Source organism: Erythrolamprus reginae, chromosome 5, assembly GCF_031021105.1.
Source record: "Erythrolamprus reginae isolate rEryReg1 chromosome 5, rEryReg1.hap1, whole genome shotgun sequence".
NCBI lineage: Eukaryota > Metazoa > Chordata > Lepidosauria > Squamata > Dipsadidae > Erythrolamprus > Erythrolamprus reginae.
Genome location: NC_091954.1, coordinates 33900566 through 33924088, shown reverse-complemented (window position 1 = coordinate 33924088; position 23523 = coordinate 33900566). Strand labels below are relative to the sequence as shown.

Sequence of the window (23523 nt, the reverse complement as noted above, 5' to 3'; positions counted from 1 at the left end):
AATTCAATCTTATCACTGTAAATTATCCATTTACAATGGATAATTTACAGGGGAAGCTAACTATCAAAACATAGTCAGGAGCCAGCAATCTTAAAGACAAGGGGATGTCTCCTGGTAGGTCTCACATTTCGTGTGGCGGCGACCTGCAGCTTGTCTCTTTACCGCAGGAGAACGCTGGCTTTAGCGACACTTTATTGTGGGGCTCCCCGGGGAAAGCAGCAGACTGTTTTGGGGAAATGGGCCTTTGGGGCAATGACGCCATCTTCGCTGGGGCACTTACCATCAGCATCTGTACCATCGACTCTCCCAAGGCTTGTTATTGGGCTGTGGAGAGCTATGGATCAGTCATCGCTACGAGGGAGAGCGACGGATGGCTGCAGATAGCCCTGGAGGTGCAGAGGATGTTTTTACCGCCTGTTGTGGCAAAGACACCAAAGAGAAAGGACAAATCCTGGCTGGTTTGGTTGCTGGTTTTTTATATTGATATTTTATCTCCGGGAGGGGGGGGGAGTGCTTGGGTATTTGTATGAAGATGTGGATGATTCCGATAGAGTGAGTGGCTGGAGTGATTGAATTTGGAAGAATAAGAGAGCCGGGAACAAGAGATCGAGCCCCCCCTTGCTGAGTGTGCAAACAAAATCAGGTGGGGGCCTGGTTACGACCCCAGGCTTGATATGAGTGAGCCGTGGCCTGCCGGAGAAGAATAGGCCGATGGGGTGGGGGAGGGGATCTCTGAAGGGTGGGAGAGCCAGAGTATTACAGTCATCACTGGCAGAGGTAGATATCACAGGAACTGAAGGGGTAGGTCACTAACGGGGAACTAGGACTCGCTGTTTCAAAGCAATTATGTGTTCTGGCCCCTCTGGCTCAGCTAGTACACCTGTTAACTAGGGATGTCAGGACCTACTGCTGTTTAATGCCAGGTCTATTGTCAACAAAGCTCCCCTCGTTTGTGATTTAATCTTGGAGGAGGGAGCTGACCTGGTATATATAACTGGCTGGGCCAGGAGGGTGTGTGTGTTGCCCTCTCAGAGATATGTCCAGATGGGTTTCAAGTCTAGCATCAGCTGGGGAGGGGCCAAGCATCGAGGGTCCTGTTTCCAATGGAACCGCCTTGGAGGGGCGGTGAAGAAGGGGACGTCATTGGCAATCTGTTTGGTTGTCGGTATACCCCACAGAGGCTTGGGTTTTTCAAGCCATCCTAGCCTTGGCGGCTATGTTATGCAAGGATTGGATTATTGTTTGAAATTTGGAAGTAATCTGGAAAGGAAGGAAACTTAAGCAAAGTTATCTTGCCGGGTTTTTTTTTTCCTTAAGACTAAAGGAGAAGATTTACAGAGAAAGTTGGGGAAGCGGCTAATTAATTACCGGAAATGTTCTATTTACATGCATTGAATATTTTGGGAGGCTATAACTAAAATCAGCGATGGGGAAATTTTGGATTTAAATAAACTATGAATTAACTAGTTATTGTTCTAATTAATATTGAACTTTATTGCTTTGCTATGGAAGAAAAGTACTAAATAAAAAGAAGAAAATTCTGGGACTGTGTGGTAGTGCCATCTGCTGGCAGAAGAATTTTGTTGGTGAGAAGCTGCATATTGACTGTTTACCAGTGTTTTTTTGTTTATCTGTTAACCTTGAAGGGAGAATTTATATGGGCTTGCAAAGAAAGTTGGTTATTTTGTGTCCAATTGTGATAAAAAAGAAGGACTATTATGTGCTGGATGTTTGAATTATGAACGAACTCTAAAAAGCTTTCACTAACTATCAAAAAGGATTAGCTGCCCTGAGCCCCGTAGGAGTGGATGGCATATAAGTCAAATTAAATAAAAAATTAAATAAATTATTGCATTAAATTAAGTTCCTCGGGCGGGTTCTGCCACTTTCTAATAATCTCTGCACTTTCTACGGCCGCCTGGTTGGGCTGCCCAGAGGGAGTGGCAGCTCCCACCCAAGGAACCTGCAGCGATGGCTGCTGGCGGGAGAAGGAAAGGGAGCTGCGGCCGCCCCTGATAAATTGCCTCAGCTGGCCCGCGGCAGCACATGAGATTTTACATGGAGCCGGGTGTTGGAGTTGGGGGCAGGGAGTGACGAAAGTGCGAGGCTGGCTAAAGTTTTTCTTTTTTTGAATGGCGAAGGTTTTTCTTATGCTGAATGTTGCACGTGTGTGTGCACTCCCCATCCCCTTGTGGGCTGGCAGGGGGATGGGGCAGAGAGGCCACAACCGAGAGGCTCGGCACCCGCCCATCCGCAGCGGGCAGGGGCGGCCGCGCCTCCCTTTCCTTCTCCCGCCGGCAGCCATCGCTGCAGGTTCCTTGGGTGGGAGCTGCCACTCCCTCTGGGCAGCCCAACCAGGCAGCTGTAGAAAGTGCAGAGATTATTAGAAAGTGGCAGAACCCGCCCGAGGAACTTGCGGCAACTGCTGCCGGCTTGGCTGGAGGCGACGGCGGTGGGTGAAAGAAAGAGCTGCGCCCGCCCACCATGAATGCTGGTGCCGAGATTCCCAGCTCCATGCCAGGCGGGCTGGCTGGTGGATGGGGGTGTGGAGGCCACAACCAAGATGCTCGGCACACGCCCATCCGCGGCTGGGCTGCCAGAGGGAAATGGCAGATCCCACCAGAGGAACTTGCAGCGACTGCTGCCGGCTTGGCTGGAGGCGACGGCGGTGGGTGAAAGAAAGAGCCGCGTCCGCCACGAATGCTGGTGCCGAGATTCCCCGCTCCACGCCAGGCGGGCTGGCAGAGGACTGGGGGCAGAGAGGCCACAACCGAGATGCTCAGTACCCGCCCATCCGCGGCAGGGGGGGGCCAGCTGCGGCTCCCTTTCCTGCTCCCACCTATATCTACCGCCAGTGGCCGTCACTGCAGGTTCCTCGGGTGGGAGCTGCCATTCCCCTCTGGGCAGCCCAGCCAGGCGGCCGTAGAAAGTGCAGAGATTATTGCACTTTCTACGGCCGCCTGGATGGGCTTCCCGGAGGGAAGTGGCAGCTCCCGCCCGAGAAACCTGCAGCGCTGGCCGCTGACTTGGCAGGAGGCGCCGGTGGTAGACATAAGCAGTGGGAGAAGGGAGACGTGGCTGCCACCGCCTCTGCCTGTTGTGGATGTGCCGGTGCCATGCCTCCCTGCCCCCGGCCTCTGCAGAGAGGTAAGGAAGAGAGAAAGAGAGAACAAGAGAGAGACAGAAAGAGAGTGTAAGAGAGAGATCAACACACAGAGAGCGAGATAGAAAGAAAGGAGAAAGTGAGAAAAAGAGAGAGCAAGAGAGGGGGGGAGACAAATAGAGATAGCAAGAGAGAGAGAACAAGAGAGAAGGAAAGCAAGAGAGAAAGAGTGTGAGAGAGAAAAAAATCAAGTGAGAGGGACAGAGAGAAAGAGAGAGAGAAAGCAAGCAAGAGAGAGAGGGACAGAGAGAGAGAGAAAGAAAGAAAGGGAGAGGGAGAGAGGGAGAGAGGAAGAGGGAGAGGTAGTGAGTGAGAGAGAGAAAAAATCAAGTGAGAGGGACAGAGAGAAAGAAAGAGAAAGAAAGAGGGACAGAGAGATAGAGAGGGAGAAAGGGAGAGGGAGAGATAGTGAGAGAGAGAAAAAATCAAGTGAGAGGGACAGAGAGAAAGAAAGAGAGAGAGAGAAAGATAGAGAAAGAAAACAAGAGAAAGAGAGAGAGAAAGCAAGCAAGCAAGAGAGGGACAGAGAGAGAGAAGGAAAGGGAGAGATAGAGGGAGAGAGGAAGAGGGAGAGATAGAGTGAGTGAGAGGGAGGAAGAAATCAAGAGAGAGAGAGAAAGCAAGAGAGAGAGAGGGACAGAGAAAGCAAGCAAGAGAGAGAGAAAGAAAGAAAGAAAGAGGGAGAGATAGAGAGAGAGAGAAAGGAAGAGGGAGAGATAGAAACAGAATGAGAGAAAGAAAGCAAGAGATTGAAAGAGGGACAGAGAAAAAAAGAGAGAAAGGAATAGAGAGGGAGAGAGAAAGGAAGAGGGAGAGATACAGAGAAAGTGAGTGAGAGAGAGAAAGAAAGTGACAGAGAGAGAAAGAGAGAGAGAGGAATAAAAGGAGAGGAAGGAAGAGAGAGAGAAAGAGAAAACTTGGCAAGGAGTTGGGGACTTGCTCCACTTCACCTCCTCCTCCTCCCTCAAGGCGGCGGCATTAAGAAAGCCGCACGGTTTTTTTAATAGTCCGGCCCTCCAACAGTCTGAGGGACAGTGAACTGGCCCCCTGTGTAAAAAGTTTGGGGACCCCTGATCTAGACCCTTTTCAATTGGGTTTCAGGCCTGGCAACAGCACAGAAACTTCTTTGGTTTCTCTGATGAATGATCTCTGGCGAGCCTGGGATGGGGGTGATTGCTCTATCTTGGTGCTACTTGACCTCTCAGCGGCTTTCAATACCATTGACCATGGTATCCTTCTGTGCTGACTAAGGAAGCTGGGATTAGAAGGCACCGTATTACAGTGGCTCTCCTCCTACCTCTCTGGTCGATCACAGTTGTTAAGGAGTATACAGAGTAACCCTGAGTTATCAAGGATGAACATACACAAAGGAAATGTGGAGTTCTAGCAGATACCCAGCAGTCAGTCAGGAGATAATGAGTAATGGTTCAGTCATACGAAACCAGATACATTAAAGTGTATAAAATAGTACAGTATTTGCTTTAGTCAAGTTAAACAGTCCAGTCATGCACAGTCAAATCAGTCAATAACTCTTACTACATTAACAATACTACAAGCCTTACTTGTTCAGCTTACAAATTCATAAACTATCATTGAACACACAGTTCTTACTACAGCAGTCACAATGAATCGGCAATACCAAATAGAGAAATGAGGACCCAGATTGTGGGGGCAATATGCTGGCTCTGTTAAAAAGTGCTATTGCTAACATGTTGTAAACCGCCCTGAGTCTAAGGAGAAGGGCGGCATAAAAATGAAATAAATAAATAAATAAACAAACAAACAAACAAATAACAGAAATAGCAGAGAGAATCACGCTTCTAGCTCCCTCTCATGGCAATCTGCAACACTAACTCTAAAGCCATAGTGCTTTAATACATACAAGCATTCATTGTTATATATTGCTTGTTTATATATTATTAAACCCAATTGTTATGTGCATAGTACATAGTCCATGTTAGTGGCAGGGCAGATGTTGACCTCTAGATGCCTCATTTGGGGGGTGCCTCAGGACTTTCCCCTACTATTTAACATCTACATGAAACCACTGGGTGAGATCATCCAATGACATGGGGTGAGGTTTCAGCAATATGCTGATGACAACCAGCTATATATCTCCCCTCCCCATGTCAGTTCAGTGAAGCAATGGATGTAATGTGCCGATGTCTGGACGAGGTGAAGGTCTGGATGGAAGTCAACAAGACCAAGTGGCTGTGGATACTGCCTTCAAAGGACTATGTTGACTGTCCTTCCTTGATTAACCCCCTCAAAACAGGTTCACTATTTGGGTGTCCTCCTAGACTCACAGCTAAGATTATATCAACACCTGACAGAAGTAGCTAAGGGGACCTTTGCATAGGTTTGACTAGTGCACCAGTTACAACCCAGCTTGGATCAAGAGGCTCTTCTCACAGTCACTCACACCCTTATCACCCCATGGCTGGATTATTGCAATCAGCTCTACATGGGGCTACCATTGAAGAATGTTCAGAGACTACAGTTGGTTCCAGAATGCAGCTGCTGAGCTGTGGTGGTTGCACCCAGATACACCCACACTTCACCAATTCTTCGTGAGCTGCACTGGCTTCCTATGGGTGACCCAGTCACAACTCAAGGTGTTGGTTATTACCTTTAAAACCCTACATGGCTCAGGGCCAGAGTATCTTCAAGACCACCTTCTATCACATACTTCACAGCGACCAGTTACATTCCATAGGATTGGTCTTCTTTGGGTTTCATCAGCTAAACAGTGTCGGCTGGTGGGTCCGCAGGGGAGAGCCTTCTCTGTGGTTGCCCCAACTCTTTGGAATCAGCTACCTCCTGAGATCCACACTTCCCCCCCCCCCCAATGTATTGGCCTTCCAGAAAGCCAGAAAGACCTGGCTTTTCCGACAGGCCTGGGGCCATTGACCTCAGGGTGTGTGTGTGTTTACTAGCGAGGTCAGCCCATGAATGTATGGATGGCTGCAATTATTTTAAATTGAAATATTTTATATTGATCCATGTTTATTTTTGTTATGAGTCGCCCTGAGTCCCTAGGGAGTTGGGCAGCATGGAAATATATACATATACACACACACACACACACACACACACACACACATATATATACACGCTATATATATATATATTTACAACAGCACGAAGCTTGGAAACTTCAGCCTGATGATGGTGGATGTGATTTCACCGAAACGTCGCATAAACATGCAAAATATTACACAGGGCAAAACCCGAACTCAGAACAATCTACATATATATATATATATATATATATATGTATGTATGTATGTATGTATGTATGTATGTATGTATGTATATATATATGTTAAATGTATTTTTAGCTGGAATTTTAAAATTAAGGGAGACTAGGATGGTGATCCGACATAAGAAAAATATATATATATATATATACACACACACACACATGTTTTGCTGAATTTTTAAAATTAAAATTTTATATATATATATATGCATGCATGCATGCACGCACGCACGCACGCACGCACATGCACGTACACACACACACAGTGGTACCTCTGCTTAAAAACTTAATTCGTTCTGTGACCAGGTTCTTAAGGTTTGTAAGTAGAAGCCCATTAGGAAAGAAATAAAAGCTCGGAATTTGGGTGGGCGGAGGAGGAGGAAGAAGAGGAGCAGGACAGTCACTACCGAAGAAAGAAGTAAGGTGAGGGGAATTTTAAAAAACCCAAAACTTTAAGGCTTATAAAGAAAAAGAGGGATTTTGAGGGGGTGAGGAGCAGCATGCGCCTCCCATACACTGTGCCAGAGAGAGAAACCCAGGCGGGCAAGAGGGGGGAACCTCCCGCTCTTTTGACAAAAAGGCGGCTGCTGCTGCTACCTGCTTCCTCTTCCTTCCCATGTTGAAGGGCTCCCCTCTCCTCTCGCTCACTCGCTTTGTAGCCGGCACCTTTCCTTCACTGTGGTGATTCCTTAGTTTGGCTGAAGACGAGTTGATCCGGCTGGGGCGAAGGGCCCCCTTTTGCCTTTCCACGGCCAGATGCTCTGAGAGACAACCTTGCACTGGGTGTATGGGAGGCAGCGCAAGGGCGCGAAGTGTCCAGAGAAAGGAAAATTCTCCGTTCCCTCTGGGCTGCCAAAGCCTCCTTAAGCGCCACCGAAAGGCTCCTCTGGTAGCTTTAATCCCAGAAATGGCTGGGATTAAAGGGGGAATGGCAAGAAACTGGCCAGGCCTTTGTGCAACTCACAAATTCCATAGGAAATATATATGTATGTATGTATGTATGTATGTATGTATGTATGTATGTATGTATGTAGATTGTTCTGAGTTTGGGTTTTGCCCCGTGTAATATTTTGAGTGTCCATGCGACGTTTCAGTGAAATCACATTCACCATCATCAGGCTGAAATTGTAAGCTTCGTGCTGCTGTAAATATACAAATATATTTACAGCAGCACGAAGCTTACAACTTCAGCCTGATGATGGTGAATGTGATTTCACCGAAACGTCGCATAGACACTCAAAATATTACACGGGGCAAAACCCGAACTCAGAACAATCTACATACATATACCATTTTCACGGGTACAGGTATGACGGTCTTGGTATATTCGGGTTTCTTCCTGTGTAGGATTTGGAAATTTCTGGCGACGTTTCGACGAGGTCCCACTCGTCATCTTCAGGCTGGTGTTTCTGTCCTTGTTCTGTCCAGTGTTTGTTCTAGAACAAGGACAGAAACACCAGCCTGAAGATGACGAGTGGGACCTCGTCGAAACGTCGCCAGAAATTTCCAAATCCTACACGGGAAGAAACCCGAATATACCAAGACCGTCATACCTGTACCCGTGAAAATCTACGAAAACAAATATATATATATATGTGTGTGTGTGTGTGTGTGTGTGTACAGAAACACCAGCCTGAAGATGACGATATATATATATACATATACATACACATACACACACACACACACATATAACCCTTCCCTGGTACAGAGCTGAAGGGATTGGATACTGTAGCCTAGAGGTTAATTCTCTGCCTTACAAGGCAAAGGTTGCAAGTTCAAGTCCCAGTAGGGGTATGGCTAGCTGATGAGGCCAAAATAAGGCCGAAATAGATCTATCCTAGTCTCCCCTAATTTTCAAATTCAGCAAAAACACACACACACACAAACTGACCCTGGCTAATCTCAAAAAAGCTAAGAAGGGCTGATCCGAGTATTTTTTGAATGACCTACACCAGGGCTGTAAAACTCAAGACCCATGGACCACATCCAGCCTGCTGGGTACTTAGATCTGGCTGAACAGGGCTGGCCAGGAAATAGCAAAGGACTGATCCATGGTGCCTCTGCTAGCAGAAACAGGTTGCAGGAAACTCACATGCATTCCATTTTCAGCCTGGACAGCCTCTTGCAGCACCCTGTTGGCCAAAACAGGACACCCGAAAGGGACATGGATGGCCCTATGTATCCCCTTTTAGCATAGCATTCTTCCACCCGAAATCGGTTTTGGCAAGTAGGGTGCTGCAGGAGGATATCCAGGCTGAAAATGGGGTACACAGTGGCTGCACCCAAACCCCCATATTCAAATTTGGCTAGCAGGGTGCAGTAGTAGGCCATCTGTCCCATCTCCTCCCCCTCCCCCGTCTGGCCCACGGAGAAAAACTAGAGTACTGATCTGGCCCTCCAAGAAATCCGGTTTGACACCCCTGAACTAGATTAATTTAGGCAAGTGAAAAATAGTTCAACTTCACTTGAGGAATTCTTTAGCATTTGAGCATCTTGCCATTCTTAAGCTATGTAAGATTCTCAGTCTTTTACCAAATAGCTGAGATATAAGCTTAGAGAAGAATATCTGCCTGTGTGACAAGATGCACAATATTATTTTTTTTTTAAATTACAGATTTATTTCATTTCACCACAGAGTTTATACATTTATGCTCTTTAATTCACATTCTTACCATGTTTAGGTTTTTTTCATTAAATCCACAGAGGAGAAAGAAAATGTTGCCACAAAGGTCATCAAGTACAACATGACTGCACACTTTGGTAGCAAGCCATTTTATTACAGCATTTTGGGGGAAAAACTCCTTCGTTCCAAATATTTCCTGCAAAGTAAGAATAGTATAACATAGGTCCCTTTGCTGGAAAATAAGAATGCTTCTAAATATGATTAACATAAAACCATAGGGCTGGATCATAAGTAATGAGTGGAAGATCATTAAAGAGAAATTTCTCCATGACTGTTATGGTTGGCTCTGGCCCAGCTCCTGCCCCAGGGAATGGGGAGGTAGATGCAGGGGGAAATTCAACATGTCACAGGCCTGTGTTATTGCTGACAGAATCAGTTCAGAATTTAGATTCCTCGGACGAAGAAGAAGGTGGGAGTGACTCGGCAGAGGAGGGCTTGGCACACAGCCCAGGCAGTCAATCTCCCTTATCTTCCTTTGATTCAGATGATGACGTTTTGGACCCACGCAAGCGCAGAATTATGCGTAGAAGAGACCAAGTAAGAACATATTACAGGAAATAAGGGTGGCCACCTGTGTTTGGGTGGGGCTCCAGTAATTAGGGCTGCTGCTATAAATAGCAGAATGTGGGTTTGGCTGTTCTGGAAGAATATCTGATTGGAGTTCGTCAGGAATCTTGTGTTGCTGGACTTTGTTGCTTTTTCACACCTTTGAAACCAAAGCAGAACAACATGTGTGTGTGTCTCACTTCGTTGGAAGAAGAAGGGGTGTGAAGTTTCTTCACAGGTGCTAGCTAAGTACTTAATGACTGCTTAAGGGAAATTGTAGATACTACCTGGTTGTTTTGGGAAGAGTGCTCTTTGCAATACAAAAAGAGTGCTTTGTTTATTTTGAATTTTGTGATAAAGAACATTGTTTTGAATTTTCAAACGTGTGTGTGTCTGAAATTTGTACCCTTGACTTTTCGGGAGGCTCCTATCAGAGAGCCCGGCAGAACAATGACTAAGGAGAAATTTCCTGAAAGTGAGAATAATTAATCAGTGGAACAGCTTGCCTTTTGAAGTTTTGGATGCTCTATCACTGAAAGTATTCAAGAAAAGACTATGCAGCCATTTATCCAGAGTGACCTAGGATTTCCTGCTATGGGCAGGTGGTTGGACTAGTAACCTCTAAATAAATATTAGGAAGTTTTTCCTAATATTTAATCAGAAGTTGTCTTTCTCTAACATCAACTTGGGCCTTGTATTTCGAGGGTGGGTAGGGAAGGGGCTTAGAAGGGAGTCGTATTCTAAAAAGGAACTGAGAACAAGACACAGAGAAAGTATTACTTTTGATTCAATATACACTAGAGTCATATGATTGCTCACTCTTAATAGAATTTCCGGAGGTACTCTTGACATTTTCTGCAACGTATATTGTATTAATTTCAGCAGATTAATTTCAGCAGTTTAATCCACGTGGGTAGGATCTTCATGACTACTTCAGTGAAACCGAAACTGCTATCAAGTCTCTTGACTGATGCCAAGAAGATCAGCAATTACTCCGCCCCCCCCCAACTTGAATAGGTGCTTCATCTTTTCAAGGAAGTTGGCAGTAGAACCTCACAGTAATAAGAACAGGTAAAACACACAGCACTCAATTTAAGTATTTTCTAGGCATCCAACTCAATAGAGAACTTGGAGCAACTGAAGATTCCACTTTATATTAATTTTACCTGTAACATTCTTCACAAGATTTTTGTAAACAACAAGGCCAAGAAAGTAAATTTTTATATTGTCGTGAAAGTACTGTAAGTCACCACACTATAAAAAAAAAAGATGTTGAGACTCTAGAAAAAGTGTAGAGAAGAGCAACCAGGATGATTAGGGGACTGGAGGCTAAAATATATGAAGAATGGTTGCAGGAACTGGGCATAGCTAGTCTAGAGAACAGAAGGACTAGGAGAGACAGGATAGCAGTCTTCCAATATCTGAGGGGCTGCCACAGAGAGGAGGGGGTCAAGCTGTTTTCCAAAGTACCTGAAGGCCAGATGAATAATGGATGGAAACTGATCATGGAGAGATTCAACTTGCAAATGCGGAGAAATTTTCTGACAGTGAGAACAAACAACCAATGGAACATACTGTCTTTGAAAGTTGTGGGAGTTTAATTGCTGGAAGTTTTCAAGAAGAGACTGGAATGCCCTCTGTCATAAATGGTGTAGGGCAGTGATGGTATGGCATGGGTGCCATATGTGGCATGCGGAGCCATAACTGCTGGCACGAGAGTCGTTGCCCTAGCTCCGCTCCAACGTGCATGTGTGTGCCAGCGAGCTGATTTTTGGCTGACATAGAGGCTCTGGGAGGGCATTTTTGGCTTCCAGAGACCCTCTGGAGGGATGTGGGAGGGCATTTTTACCCTCCCCTGGCTCCAGGGAAGCCTTTGGAGCTGGGGAGGGAAAATATGAGCCTACTGGGTCCACCAGAAGTTGGGAAACAGGCCGTTTCAAACCTCCAGAAGGACTCCATGGGGTGGGAGAAGCTGTTTTTGTCCTCCCCAGGCATTGAATTATGGGTTTGGGCACTCATGCATGTGTGATAGTGCGCAACATATGCTCTTTTGGTACCCAAGAAAAAAAGGTTCACCATCACTGGTGTAAGGTCATCTGCTTGGGCATCTGCTTGGATTGGATGACCCCTTTCAACCCTGTTAATCTGTTAAATCTATTAATTAATCACTATGTGGAGTGTTGGACAGCTTTCAATAATTTTGGGAGGAGGAGTAATGGATATCTTTTAAAAAAGTAACTTTGGGCCACTTTTTATTTTGGTCAGCTCAACCTCACTCTTCCCCGCTATGGGAGGAAACGAGGAGGAAGCAGAATAGACAGCCACCATCTATGATGCCCCAGAACATCTCAAGTCTCACAGGTGGTGTTTGTTTAAAACTGAGTTCCTTGTTAAAACTTTTGTTCAAAGGCCCGTCAGTCTTTGTTCAAGTATGTACAAAAAGAAATGTAGTACTTAACTATATCACCTAAAATCTGCACTTGTGGTTCAAGCAAATATTTTAAACAAAACACATACTTTAAGTAGCAATTCAGGAAGTTCTCCAAGTTTGGCCAAAGCACCTGATGAAAACCTCGCATTCATAACAGGTGCCAATCCCAAAAACATGTTTATCTTTTTTGCCAACTCTGGAAAGGCTGAAAAGGCTATGAAACCTGGAGGAAAGAGAAACACAAAAGACATTGAATAGATCTAAAACTATGCAGCTGAACAAAATCAGTAGTCAAATTATTTGTTACATATTCCACAATAGCAAACATGTTTTTTATAATTTTCACAGTTTATGGCTAGAATCATTAAGACAAAAGTGGCTTTTTCTGTGCCTGAAGAATGTTTTAACACATTTTGCTTTATAAATCCAAATTAAACACTCTGAAATTTGATATATAATCCTCTTTTGCTATGCTGAAAAATGTTGATTTCTTTTCTTCCACAGGCATAACTGTGGTTTGGTTCTGCAACCCAACAAAACCGACACAGATTTCAGAGGATAATCAGAACTGCAGAAAAAAAATTGCTGCCAACCTGCCTTCCATTGAAGATCTGTATACTGCACAAGTCACAAAAAGGGCAGTGAAAATATTTACAGACCCCTCACATCCTGAACATAAACTGTTTCAACTCTTACCCTCAAAATGTCGCTACAGAGCACTGCAACCAAGACAACTAGACACAAGAACAGTTTTTCCCCAAACGCCATCACTCTGCTAAACAAATAATTCCCTCAAAACTGTCAAACTATTTACTAAGTCTGCACTTCTATTTCTACTAGTTTTTTCTCATTATTCCTATCAGCCATTTCTTCCCACTTATGACTGTATGATTGTAACTTGTTGCTTGTATCGTTAAGATTTTTATTAATATTGATTGTTTCTTCATTGCTTTTTTGACCCCATGACATAGAAACATAGAAGATTGACGGCAGAAAAAGACCTCATGGTCCATCTAGTCTGCCCTTATACTATTTCCTGTAGTAATGACAATTATTAAGTGTTGTACCTCATGATTCTTGACAAATGTATCTTTTTCTTTTATGTACACTGAGAGCAAATTCCTTGTGTGTCCAATCACACTTGGCCAATAAAAAATTCTATTCCATTCCATTCATCTGCTAGTTACATAGAGTGTGACGTTTTTAAAACAGTCAGTCAACAAACCACAAGGAGGATTTAACACATTGTGAGACACACTATATACCACATATCCCTTTATAGTGTTCCACTGAAGTTGGGGTATTCACCAAAGACATCTTAATTCAGTCCAGAGTCACTTCAAAACTTTAAAATCTTCATTCAAGCTTTCATATGTACAGGCGGAACTCGAAAAATTCAAATATCATGCAAACGTTCGTTTATTTTAAGTAATGTAATATATGAGAGATACTTATAACATGCAAGGCAAGATAGTTCAAGCCGTGATTTATCATAATTGTGATGATTATGGGGTACAGCTCATGAAAAAACCCCATCCCAGAAAATTAGAATATTACATGCGATCAATAAAAGAGGGCTTGTACATAGAACAATATTGAACCTCTGAAAAGTATAAGCATGCATATGTACTCAGTATTTCGTTTGGGCCCCTTTTGCAGCAATTACTGCCTTAATGCGGCATGGCATGGACGCTATCAGCCTGTGGCGCTGCTGAGGTGTTATGGAAGACGAGGATGCTTCAATAGCGTATTTCAGCTCTTTTGCATTGTTTGATCTCATGTCTCTCATCTTTGTTTTGGCAATGCCTCATAGATTCTCTGTGGGGTTCAGGTCAGGTGAGTTTGCTGACCAATTAAGGACAGTAATCCCAGGGTCATTGAAGCAAGATTTGGTGCTTTTGGCAGTGTGGGCAGGTGCCAAGTCCTGTTGGAAAATTTAAATCACCATCCTCATAAAGCTCATATGCAGATGGAAACATGGAGTGCTCCAAAATCTCCTGGTAGACAGCTGTGCTGACCCTGGACTTAAGGCAGCACAGTGGATGAATACCAGCAGATGACATGGCTCCTCAAATCAACACAGACTGTGGAAACTTTACACTGGACCTAAAGCACCTTGCAGTGTGTGCCTCTCCATTCTTCTTCCATAGTTACAAATCTAATAAATAATAATAATAATAATAATAATAATAATAATAATAATAATAATAATAATACTTTGGATCCTTGGTTTCCAAATGAGATACAAAAGTTTCCAAAATCTATGTTGATTTTGGGGAAATAAATGAAATAAATAAACATTTGCACGATATTCTAATACAGTTTCACCTGTAAATACTTTCCATTATTTAAAATATGTCTTTCCTAAGCTACCATATTATACGGACAATAAGACGCACCTGACTATCAGATGCAGTTAAATTTTGAAAAGCAACCCCTCTCCAAAAAAAGTGGTCCCCTCCGTGTGCCCCATTTTGTGCCCTTTTTGGCATTCGTTCTGCCTCTTTCCAAAACTTTTTTCAGCCCATTTTTGAGGCTTTTTTCAGCCTATTTTAGGTGTTTTTTTCAGGTCCCCAATATGGGCCAGAAATAGGTGGGAAAAGGCCCCAAAACAGGGCGTTCAGAGGCCAAAACCAGCCTGGGAGGGATTTGGCAATATTCAGTCTATAAGACGCACATACATTTTCACCTCCTTTTGGGAGACAAAAAGTGCATCTTATAGTCTGAAAAATACAGCAATACCCTTCAGTTTACACATTTCTCAAGCTGCAGTCATAACTCATCTGGAAAAAATCAATTTAAGGAATATAGATCAAGATTCTTATTTACCTGTATTCGGGGTAATTATTGCTTTATAGATGAGCATTATGAAATTCTACTTCACCTATGTAGCTATTAAAATTACCAATGTAATTTTAGCAAAGTAGTTTGCTAACCTACCTATGGTGGTACCTTGAGAATGACCAATGTAGAAGAGTTGCTCTTGACCAGTTTTGTTCAAGACAAAGTTTATTGAAGCAGGAAGGTCATACTTAGCCATTTCATCAAAACTAAAGAGGAGATGGGAGTCCATCAGATTTACACATAACATTAAAGAAGTACGATTCATATTATCTAAGCTGCATTGGAATATTATCCAGTCAATATGATGGAAGGATGCCAGGATTCAAGTCATTGGGTTTGTAAGTCCTTTACTCATCTATCAAGACACTAATGGTGTAGCTTCTTTCCTTACAATGCAGATGAGCAATAGTAATAGCAATAACAGCAATAGCAATAACGTTTTGCAGTGCTTTATAGCTCTCTCTAAACTGTTTACAGAGTCAGCATATTGCCCCCCACAATCTGGCTCCTCATTTTACCAACTATGGAAGGATGGAAGACTGAGTCAACCTTCAGCCTGGTGAGATTCAAACTGCCAAATTGTAGGCAGCCTGAAGTCAGCAGAGGTAGCCTGCAGTATATTGCATTCTAACCACTGCGCCTCCACATCTCATATGAGGCTTGTTTTAAAAGACTAAGATAAAGATGAAATAACTATAAAATCCAATTAACATTAGCAACAGCAATAAGTACATTTGAGAAAACTCTCTGCTTTTTGCAAGAAAGATTTCAAGAATCATGACCAATTTTATACCACTGTGGTTTTTATTTGTATAGTCTTCCAATGAGTCCAATAGTTTCTTCTCAAGATCCTGTAACCTACCTAGGAGAATATTAGCACCTGAAGTGTGGGTGGATGGGTGTGTCCTCATTTACTTACTTGTTTTATTAGATATTTGATGGGCTGTCATTTATTTGATTCATATTCCACCTTCAGGAGCTGAAAACACACCATTCACTCTTCCCATTTTTCCAAACTACAACAACTTTGATATCTATGCTAAGAAACAACAACTGGCTCAAAAATATCCACTGATCTTTTATAGTTGGGGGAATCATCTGGAATCTAGGTCTTTTAATCCAGTGTGTCTCAATCTCAAGAACATCTATGATTTCTGCACTTCAGCTCCTAGAATTGCCCAAACAGTCTGCTTAGCAACCGTTGTGGCATTTTCCCTCCCTTTCTGTAACTTGTCTTTTTAAATGTGCACACCTGTCATGCTGTGAGTCATAGTTTTTTTTATAGACCAGTGTCTAAAGAGTGTGGGCATGCACTATCCTGCATGCGTGAGTGCCCACAGCTATAATTCAATCCCTGGACAGGGTGAAAACAATTTCCCCCACCTCCCAGAGGCCCTCTGGAGGTTGGAAACGACTTGTAGGCTCATGTTTCACTCTTCCCAGGCTCCAAAGGCTTCCCTGGAGCTGGGGGAGGGTAATGATGCCCTCCCCCATCTCCCCAGAGGCTCTCTGGAAGCCAAAAACGCCCTTCCAGAGTGTCTGTGTGAGCCAAAAATCAGCTGGCTGGCACACACATGCACCTTGGAGCTGAGCTAGGGCAACAGCTCGCATGCCAGCAGATATAGCTCCGTGTGCCACCTGTGGCACCCGTGCCATAGGTTCACCATCACTGTTATAGACTTTTCTTTTTTAAAAAAGAAAAATCAGCTTTGGGGAAATGCCAGGATAAAATGTAATTAGCAATATTCTGTATGAAAGCAAAAAAGGCCAGTCTGGTGAAGAAGACATAGTCAGTTTCATCCATACAACAGTGATTCACCATACAAATCAAGCAATATGCATCAGCCATCATATGTTGTCGTCCTCCTTAGATATCAGCATAGTGCCAGTTTGTCACATAGTGTGAACTATATAGATGTCACATAATGGCAATAATCAAGTGTTCTGTCTTATTCCTAGCTCTATAGGTCAGGTACAATGTTGAGTCTTCTGTACAGAGTGTGAATGCTTGGTATTCTTAAATCTCTCCTAAATAAATTCTCTTAAGACAGAAGTGGAAAAGTAATCTTCCCAAGAGGCCACATGCAAAACTGGGATTGTGGGGAGAGCAGAACCAATAGGGTTGCCTTTACTGATCAGACAAGGGCAATTAAAGGGCTGGATATGATCAGTGGGCTGTAGAAGCCTAGGTCTGCTCTAGGTGTATTATTTTGCTAGGTCTCCTGCTTTAGAATAGCAGTTTAGCAGTTCTCACTGTCATCATCTATAATATTATATACAGTGGTACCTCTACTTAAGAACACCTCTACTTACGAACTTGTCTAGATAAGAACTGGGTGTTCAAGACTTTTTTGCCTCTACTTAAGAATCATTTTCTATTTAAGAACCCGAGCTTGGAAAAATTTCCTGCCATTCCCCCTTTAATACCGGCCATCTCAGGCTTTTCTGGGCTGCCAGAGGAGCCATTTGGTGGTGCTTAAGGAGGCGTTGGCAGTCTAAAGCGAAGAAAGCATTTTCCTTTCTCTGGGTGTTTGGAGAGGGAATAAATCTCTGCCAGGGCCCAGAGAAAAGAAACGCTGCCTTCACTCTGGGCAGCCCAGAGCGAACAGAGCGTTTTCTTTTCTCTGGGCGCCACAGAGTCCCTCTTTTTTTTTTTTTAAAGCCTTACAGTTTTGTATTTTTTTGATTCCCCTCATCTCACCTTCTTCCTTCAGCAGCGACTGTCCTCCTCTTCTTCCTCCTCCTCCCACCCAAATTCTGAGTTTTTATTTCTTTCCTAATGGGTTTGCACCCATTATTTGCTTTTACATTGATTCCTATGGGGAAATTGCTTCTACTTAAGAACGTTTCTACCTGGTCACAGAACGAATTAAGTTCGTAAGTACAGGTACCACTGTACTTGCATTTTCTTTCTTTCTCTCTCTTTCTTCCTTTCTTTCTTTCTTCTTTTTTCATTCGACTTCTATGCTGCCCATAGTTCCGCAAACCTGCATTGCTTCATCGACGGGACTTGGAGGAGGCCAACTCTGTGTGCTCTTATACCTCTGGGAGGTATGTGGTAAGAGGCGGTCCCGTAAACATGCATACACTTTCATTAATACAGCTATATTAAGCAGGCACATAAAAAAAGGGACAGGTAAAGGGGCAAAGCCAAACAATTTCTAACGTTTAGCAAATTTGTCTACCTGAACATCCAGAATTCTTTTTGCTTTGTGGTATAGTTGGTGTGTTTTCGAGACCAAGTGTTCCCTCTGCTGTTCCCTAACCAAACATCAAAACCAGCATCAGCCAGCACAAAACCCAGGCTGTTGTAGTCTAGATTAGTCACCCAGGTACTGCCATCAGCAAGAAGGCCATGTTGCAGAAACACAGCAGGTCTCCGTTCTGAAAAGGAAGCATTTTACACATAGTTAGAAGCAGAACAAAAGCAATTCTCTGTCTGGATATACAGAGTTACGCAGTAGGATTTGACAAGATACCAGAATTTATAGTGCGGCAATTTAGGAACCAGTGCGGAGAACTAACGAAGACACTTTTGTAGAAAATAGTAGTAAGCAGTTTTACTCTTCAGTGAAAGCAAAAATATCTTCTGTCTTAGTCTTCTATTTACAGGAACAAACTTTACTCTATCTATATGCAGTAAAGTTTACTTACACGTAGATACTTAACAAATCCAGGTTTCTCTGTAACAACACTACAGCTCTAACTCAATATCTAACTCATGCTCAAACTGCTCCAGCCAGCCAACTAATAATATCACCACCAACTACAGATGTCAGCTATCAATCATTGTAAAGTCGCTTTGCATTTTATAATGCTCTGGCCCAATCAGATTGTAGTTTACTCCCTATGACTCAGCATTCAACATTCTCACAACATTCTTTTACATTATATGGTAATATAATGGAATATCACCTAGTACTGAACTAATCCTTGACAGCCTCTCCTAAGGCAAGGAGGTTTTCCACATCTGTTTGTACAACTGCCTTTCTTTGAAAGAGAGCAGATTCAATGGATAAATACATTGATGCTATGTAATTTCTTCAAAGAAATTCTCAAGAGGAGAATTCATGAATTTGTTATTAGGTTCACATATTTATATGCTGCTCGATTCTCAGCAATTCTGGGCGGTTTACAAATGATTTAAAACAGGGAGCTCAACTCCCCAATTTGTGGACCGACACCGGTCCCCAGTATGACAGAAACTGGGCCGTGCACACAGCAAAGCCCCACCTGCAGGATGCAGGCATGTGAAACTACATCCCCTGCACTCCACGGAAAAACTTCTCTCTAAGGAACAGGACTCTGGTGCCTAAAAGGTTGGCTGCTGATGTAAAACGAAGGTACCTTCTTGTGGCCTGACCATTTGTGATCCCTCTACCAAGCCATCTGATTTTGACCTGCTTCATTGAAACTGAACAGATTTAGGTGTGATACTGGAATAAGTGACTGTACCCCAGGATTGTCAAACTGGTGGCCATGGGCCGGATGCATCATGTGCAGGTCACATCCATCCCAGCTTCGGAAAGAGAAAACAAAACAAAACATCCTGAAATATCACGTACCAGCAATGTGACACTGCGACTTTGACACCTGTGCCCTACCCTGTATCAGTGGGGATGGGAAGATTCCCCTTATTGTGATTCTGGGGCCAATATGCAAACTATTGCACATATTATGCAAGATTGCACACAATGTGTATTCTCTGGTTTCCTACAAGATCTGCACGAAGCAACGCCTGGATAGCTGGATTGAACATCCAGTTATGAGGCTTCTGTCAAATTTCCATAGAGGTTTTAGGTACAATCATGTGGGCTCTTTCCCATCATGCTGTCAGCGTATGCTAAATAATAATTTAAAATATGATAATAAAAAAGGACAAGGATAAAAGTGGGCAGAGATGGCCAAACACAAACCAGGTGGAAACATCATCAACAACAAAAACAACCTAAAAGAATTGATGGGGTGGTGGGTTTGGCTGCTTTTTATATTATACAGAGAAGCAAGAAAACTCATGAAGCCAAATTACGAAGGAGACATCCAACCTCAAAAGAAAGTACTGAGATTTCCTGCTGGTTTACATTTTTTTAATTTGCCACACCTTTGAGAAGCTGAGAGACCTTTATGGGATTATGGTAGCAATAGTAGATTTATTTTTTTTTACTAATTTTTGGTGCCACCCATTTATATGCCACCCATCCAGGGGTGGGCTGCTGTCCGGACGGAGGCGATTGCAGTGGGGTAGTGAAAATGGAGCTCCACCCCAGAGCACCCAATTTGCACTAAAAGAAGTTGAAAGAAAATGCAGGGCATCCTGCATAAGCCACGCCCTCAGTGTGGTAGTAAAAATTTTGGTAGCCCTTCACTGCACCCATCTCACTATCTAGAATAGAATAGAATAACAGAGATGGAAGGGAGTTTAGAGGTCTTGACTTTGCTACTCTTTGATGAGTGAATTTTTTTCATCCTATCAGGTTGTTTTGGTTTTGTTTTTTTTTAAAAGAAGAATACTGTATTAGGAGATCTTGAAGCATCTGAGCAGGGACTGACTAATTAGCAAATTTCTTGCCTCTGAAGATGCCAGCCACAGTTTCCAGTAACATGTCAGAAAAATCTGTTGCCTAGATCACAAATACTAAACTCTAAAACCAAACACTGCCCAATAAATATTGGCTGTGAAAGCTTACACAATATAATATAGGTACACCCACAATTAAGCCCCACGTATCTATTGTTAAGTGAAACATTCGTTAAGTGAGTTTTGCCCCATTTTACGACCTTTCTTGCTGCAGTTGTTACATGAATCACTGCAGTTGGTAAGTTAATAACACGGTTGTAAAGTGAATTTGGCTTCTCCACTGACTTTGCTTGTCAGAAGGTTGCAAAAGATGATCTCATGACCTTGGGACACACCTACGGTCGTAAAGCACAACCCAGTTGCCAAGTGTCTGAATTTTGATCCCATGATCATATGGTGATGCTTCAAAGGTCGTAACTGTGACAAACAGTCATAAGAACTGTTCCCCCTAAACTGCTGTAGCGCACGAGATTTCAAAGCTCAGCACAGGATCTCTGCGCTGGAATTGGAAATTAGAAGAACTGTTGCTGCTCTGCAACCATAGGGCAGCAACAGTTCCTTTCAAATAAAGGCGGGAAAGAAAGGGGCCAATTGCAGGCCCGCTTTATTCCCCGCCCCTTAAACCCCGGGTTTTCTCCTCCTCCCCAGCAGCCAAATGTGGCCGGGTAAGGTAAGATAACCATCCTTGGGGGGGGGGGAGGTTAGCGGTGACCGAGGGCCCTGGGCCTAGCGGTGCAGCCTGCCGCCGGGCCTCCTACCATCCATAGGGGGTGGTAGTGGTGACCGGGGGCCCTGGGCCTAGCTCTAGATCTTGAAGGCTGTGTCATATCGCTATGCATCTGGGGTACCAATAGGCACGAAGCTCAGCACTAAATAGAATTCTGGCCATTCCATTTCAACGGTTCACAAGAGTTTCTCGGGCTAAGGTCCTTACTGAACTGAGCAGAATAATTAAACAAATTAAAATATATTGGGAGTAGGAAACAATCATTTTAACAGAGACAATATTTATAAGTGATTTACATACTTTTGTAACTCTCTATTATCTATATACAAATATATACTCACCTTTGTTTTTCTGACTTATTTTTCCAAAAGGAATTCTATAAATACTTAGGTAATAGCCATCATCTGTCACCATCTCATATTCCTCACTAGGATATCCTCTGAATAAAATAAGTTCACTCTAAAAGAAAAACAGATCAAATTATTCTAAAGCACCAAGGCCAGCCTTCATTTAGCAACACTAGCTAGGAATTTTGGAGTTTGTTAACTCAATATATGTAGACAGGCTGAAAAAGGTTGAGTAGATATTTTATTTCTCTTATATAAAGACATTTAAAACCAAAACCAAGCAATAAAGATGATTCAATAGCTTGGGCAACTATCAACTTGCTCCAATGTTCACAGTTGCTTAACAATGGTTCAGCAACTGCAAAGAAGGCCCAAATTCACTCTATAAACCTACTGGTAGTACAGTGGTTTCAATGAAGGATTATAGACTAAGTCTGCCCACAGCCTGGATTTCAGTCATGACAGAGGTCAAGGTTGACTCAGCCTTCTATCCTTCCGTGGTCAGTAAAATGAGGACCTGGAGTGTTGATGGCAATACTGTATGCTGCCATTGTGAATTGCCCAGAGTGCTGTAAAACATTATGGTACTTTATTTATTTATTATTTATTTATTATTTGGATTTGTATGCCGCCCCTCTCCGAAGACTCGGGGTGGCTCACAACAAGTGAAAAACAGTCCAATACATAATCCAATCAACTAAAATATTCAAAAATTTAAAAAACCCCATATACAGTACTAACATACACACACACAAGCATACCATGTATAAATTCAACGTGCCCAGGGGGAGATGTTTAGTTTCCCCATGCCTGACGGCAAAGGTGGGTTTTGAGGAGTTTACGGAAGGCAGGAAGAGTAGGGGCAGTTCTGATCTCCGGGGGGAGTTGGTTCCAGAGAGTCGGTGCCGCCACAGAGAAGGCTCTCCCCCTGGGGCCCGCCAACCAACATTGTTTAGTTGACGGGACCTGGAGGAGGCCCACTCTGTGGGACCTAATCGGTCGCTGGGATTCATGCGGCAGAAGGCGGTCTCGGAGATATTCTGGTCCGATGCCATGAAGGGCTTTAAAGGTCATAACCAACACTTTGAATTGTGACCGGAAACTGATCGGCAGCCAGTGCAGACTGCGGAGTGATGGTGAAACATGGGCATACCTAGGTAAGCCCATGACTGCTCTCGCAGCTGCATTCTGCACGATCTGAAGTTTCCGAATACTTTTCAAAGGTAGCCCCATGTAGAGAGCATTACAGTAGTCGAACCTTGAGGTGATGAGAGCATGAGTGACTGTGAGCAATGAGTCCCGGTCCAGATAGGGCCGCAACTGGTGCACCAGGCGAACCTGGGCAAACGCCCCCCTCGCCACAGCTGAAAGATGGTTCTCTAATGTGAGCTGTGGATCGAGGAGGACGCCCAAGTTGCGGACCCTCTCTGAGGGGGTCAATAATTCCCCCCCCCCAGGGTAATGGACGGACAGATGGGATTGTCCTTGAGAGGCAAAACCCACAGCCACTCCGTCTTATCCGGGTTGAGTTTGAGTCTGTTGACACCCATCCAGGCCCCAACAGCCTCCAGGCACCGGCACATCACTTCTACCGCCTTGTTGACTGGGCATGGGGTGGAGATGTAAAGCTGGGTATCATCAGCATATTGATGATACCTCACCCCATGTCCTTGGATGATCTCACCCAGCGGTTTCATGTAGATGTTAAATAGCAAGGGGGAGAGGACCGACCCCTGAGGTACTCCACAAGGGAGAGACCTCGGAGTTGACCTCTGACCCCCCACTAACATCGACTGCGACCGGCCAGAGAGGTAGGAGGAGAACCACTGAAGCACAGTGCCTCCCACCCCCAACCCCTCCAACCGGTGCAGAAGGATACCATGGTCGATGGTATCGAAAGCTGCTGAGAAATCGAGGAGCACCAGGACAGAGGATAAAC

The 23523-nt window shown here is 43.8% G+C and overlaps 1 protein-coding gene across 1 annotated transcript in view; it reads right to left on the bottom strand.

Moving 5' to 3' along the window:
- Positions 1-23523, bottom strand: part of LOC139167639 (putative lysosomal acid lipase/cholesteryl ester hydrolase) — a 39859-nt gene that overhangs the window by 11064 nt on the left and 5272 nt on the right. Inside the window, exons 3-7 of the mRNA XM_070752320.1 lie at positions 21579-21696; positions 18118-18316; positions 15029-15138; positions 12175-12311; positions 9101-9247 (exon numbers count right to left, since the gene is read on the bottom strand). Coding sequence (XP_070608421.1) covers positions 9101-9247; positions 12175-12311; positions 15029-15138; positions 18118-18316; positions 21579-21696 — 711 coding nt within the window. The remainder of the gene's footprint in view (positions 1-9100; positions 9248-12174; positions 12312-15028; positions 15139-18117; positions 18317-21578; positions 21697-23523) is intronic.